Source organism: Limulus polyphemus, unplaced genomic scaffold (assembly GCF_000517525.1).
Source record: "Limulus polyphemus unplaced genomic scaffold, Limulus_polyphemus-2.1.2 Scaffold3203, whole genome shotgun sequence".
Taxonomy (NCBI): Eukaryota; Metazoa; Arthropoda; class Merostomata; order Xiphosura; family Limulidae; genus Limulus; species Limulus polyphemus.
In genome coordinates this window covers 29,541-32,555 of record NW_013668813.1, presented here as the reverse complement: position 1 = coordinate 32,555, position 3,015 = coordinate 29,541, and the positions used below count along the sequence as shown (strand labels likewise).

Sequence of the window (3,015 nt, the reverse complement as noted above, 5' to 3'; positions counted from 1 at the left end):
CAAGGCATGTGTGTGTGTTTCTTGTTTTAGTGTGCAACGATCATTACTTTCCATTTATGTAGAACAAGGCATGTGTGTGTGTTTCTTGTTTTAGTGTGCAACGATCATTACTTTCCATTTATGTAGAACAAGGCATGTGTGTGTGTGTGTGTGTTTCTTGTTTTAGTGTGCAACGATCATTACTTTCCATTTATGTAGAACAAGGTGTGTGTGTGTGTGTTTCTTGTTTTAGTGTGCAACGATCATTCCATTCCATTTATGTAGAACAAGGCATGTGTGTGTGTGTGTTTCTTGTTTTAGTGTGCAACGATCATTACTTTCCATTTATGTAGAACAAGGCGTGTGTGTGTGTGTTTCTTGTTTTAGTGTGCAACGATATACAACAGGTCACATTCGTGCCGTCCACTGTGAGGAATCGAACCCCATATTTGAACAATGTAATTCTAGGAGCCTAGGAGTGAAAGCAAACGAAGATTCGTTACAATATGTCAGCCACACTACACCTGCCATATCCAGTGCTGACGAGGCCTTTCGCCAAATACCAGGGCTCATCCGATCGGCTGGGATACCCAAAAATCCTTAAACCACTTGTGAGTTGAAGAGGTATCGAATGATCCCTGACTGTCCCTGGTTTTAAACCAAAATGCCTGGCGCAATCAGAGTGATTATATACATAAACACAACGAAATATACATATGAAAATCAAAGACTATTCACGTGAGACAAAGTTGGTAATTTTAATTATTAGCTTAATTACTGGTGCTAAACCGTCTATTTTTCGGGTAAAACATATTGTAACAAAGCAGACATGTTTCCTAAGAGTGTAAAAACAAAAAAAAACACAACAACAATATATTATGATAAATGTTTACCGTAATAATATTCATTCTGATCTGATTCACTTTTATACACAAATACTGAAAAAGTTTCATAACAACTCATCTTACCATCAAGTGATTTTTATAGAAGTAGACTGGATGATAGAATTGGGTTGTTTTTCCCTCCGGTTCGCTGAAGATGATTATCTGTTCAAAGACGAAAACTTGTCTCTCTTTGAGTTTACCGTTACAAGAAGGGTCACTGACCATCAGCTTTCCCTGACGCAATAGTTTTCCTTGAGCTGTAATCTTTCCCTGTTAATTCATCAAAACATACAGTTGTGTACATAGTAAGAACATCACAAAGTTGCTTTTCGTTTCTATACAACGTGCAAAATGATTCAAAGTACCGCCTAATAGAAAAACAATGAACTTTAGGGTTAGCAGCTGTTAATGCACCAGTAAAAAAAATACAATACTAAATAAATCATGTTCGCTTAAACCCATAGAAATACAATGAATCTCGATTCATTGAAAGTTATACTTCAAACAGATCACTTAGAGTATTTTATAAGGAGTTTCCTCTAATTTTAGTTTAACAGAATAGTACGTGAACACTAACTGTCGTTAAATTCGTTTAAAAGTATTTTTTTCTTCAAATTCCAATTTTAAACTAACTGGATATTTCACATATTATCCAACAAGCTGAATAAATCATTAAATTAAATATTATGATAAGTATTTTTAACTGGTGGCAGTTAACCAGCCCCATCCATACGAGGTTCCAGTTCTTTAAAATAAAAGTGTAAAAATATCACTTGAACTTAACTTTACTTCTTGTAGACCTCTTTTAAGGAAGAGTTTCATTCAGTCCCTGAGCTCACAAACCTAGGTTACAACAGCTTAATATGTTAGTGGGAAAATGGAACATATATTTCATATAAGGGGCATAAAGTTGTGTGGTGTAAAACAGTTTTAATGTCAATGTTTCGTTTCTTCACACAACATACTCCATAAAACCAATACTAACTGAACAACATACTCCATAAAACCAATATTAACTGAACAATATACTCCATAAAACCAATACTAACTGAACAACATACTCATAAAACCAATACTAACTGAACAACATACTCCATAAAACCAATACAAACTGAACAACATACTCCATAAAACCAATACTAACTGAACAACATACTCTATAAAACCAATACTAACTGAACAACATACTCCATAAAACCAATACTAACTGAACAACATACTCCATAAAACCAATATTAACTGAACAACATACTCCATAAAACCAATATTAACTGAACAACCTACTCCATAAACCAATACTAACTGAATAACATACTCCATAAAACCAATATCAACTGAACAACTTACTCCATAAAACCTATAATAACTGAATAACATACTCTATAAAACCAATATCAACTGAACAACTTACTCCATAAAACCTATAATAACTGAATAACATACTCCATAAAACCTATAATAACTGAGCTAGCACTTTGGAACTTTTATCAAAATAGTTAGAAATAGGAAGTCTACGTGATATATTGTAGAGTAGCATTCTCACTTTGACGTTTTTAGTACATTTTTGTTGTCTGTTGACATAATTATATAGATTAACGAAGTAACAGCTTCTGTCGTTTGAAGTAGAATATTTCACAAAAGAAGTGTCAAAGTAACACTGTCTGTTGCATAGGGTATTCGATCACTGTTATCTGTTTGGTTTATTATAAAAAATGTCAAAATAACACATTTTGATAAAAAGTTTAGAAAAAACAACAACTTTTATAATAATATTCTAATATCAAACATTTGTATGTAGTAACCCTGATGAAGCCACAAAGACCTTTATGATAATATTCTAATACCAAACATTTGTATGTAGTAACCCTGATGAAGCCACAAAGACCTTTATGATAACATTCTAATATCAAACAGTTGTATGTAGTAACCCTGATGAAGGCACAAAGACCTTTATGATAATATTCTAATATCAAACATTTGTATGTAGTAATCCTGATGAAGGCACAAAGACCTTTATGATAATATTCTAATATCAAACATTTGTATGTAGTAATCCTGATGAAGCCACAAAGACCTTTATGATAATATTCTAATATCAAACATTTGCATGTAGTAACCCTGATGAAGCCACAAAGACCTTTATGATAATATT

At 32.8% G+C, this 3,015-nt stretch overlaps 1 protein-coding gene across 1 annotated transcript in view; it reads right to left on the bottom strand.

The window, feature by feature from the left end:
* The window catches only part of LOC106468881 (rho guanine nucleotide exchange factor 25-like), a 28,851-nt gene that overhangs the window by 4,537 nt on the left and 21,299 nt on the right, over nucleotides 1-3,015 (bottom strand). The window contains exon 11 of the mRNA XM_013929330.2: nucleotides 948-1,133. Within this exon, the coding sequence (XP_013784784.1) occupies nucleotides 948-1,133 (186 nt within the window). The remainder of the gene's footprint in view (nucleotides 1-947; nucleotides 1,134-3,015) is intronic.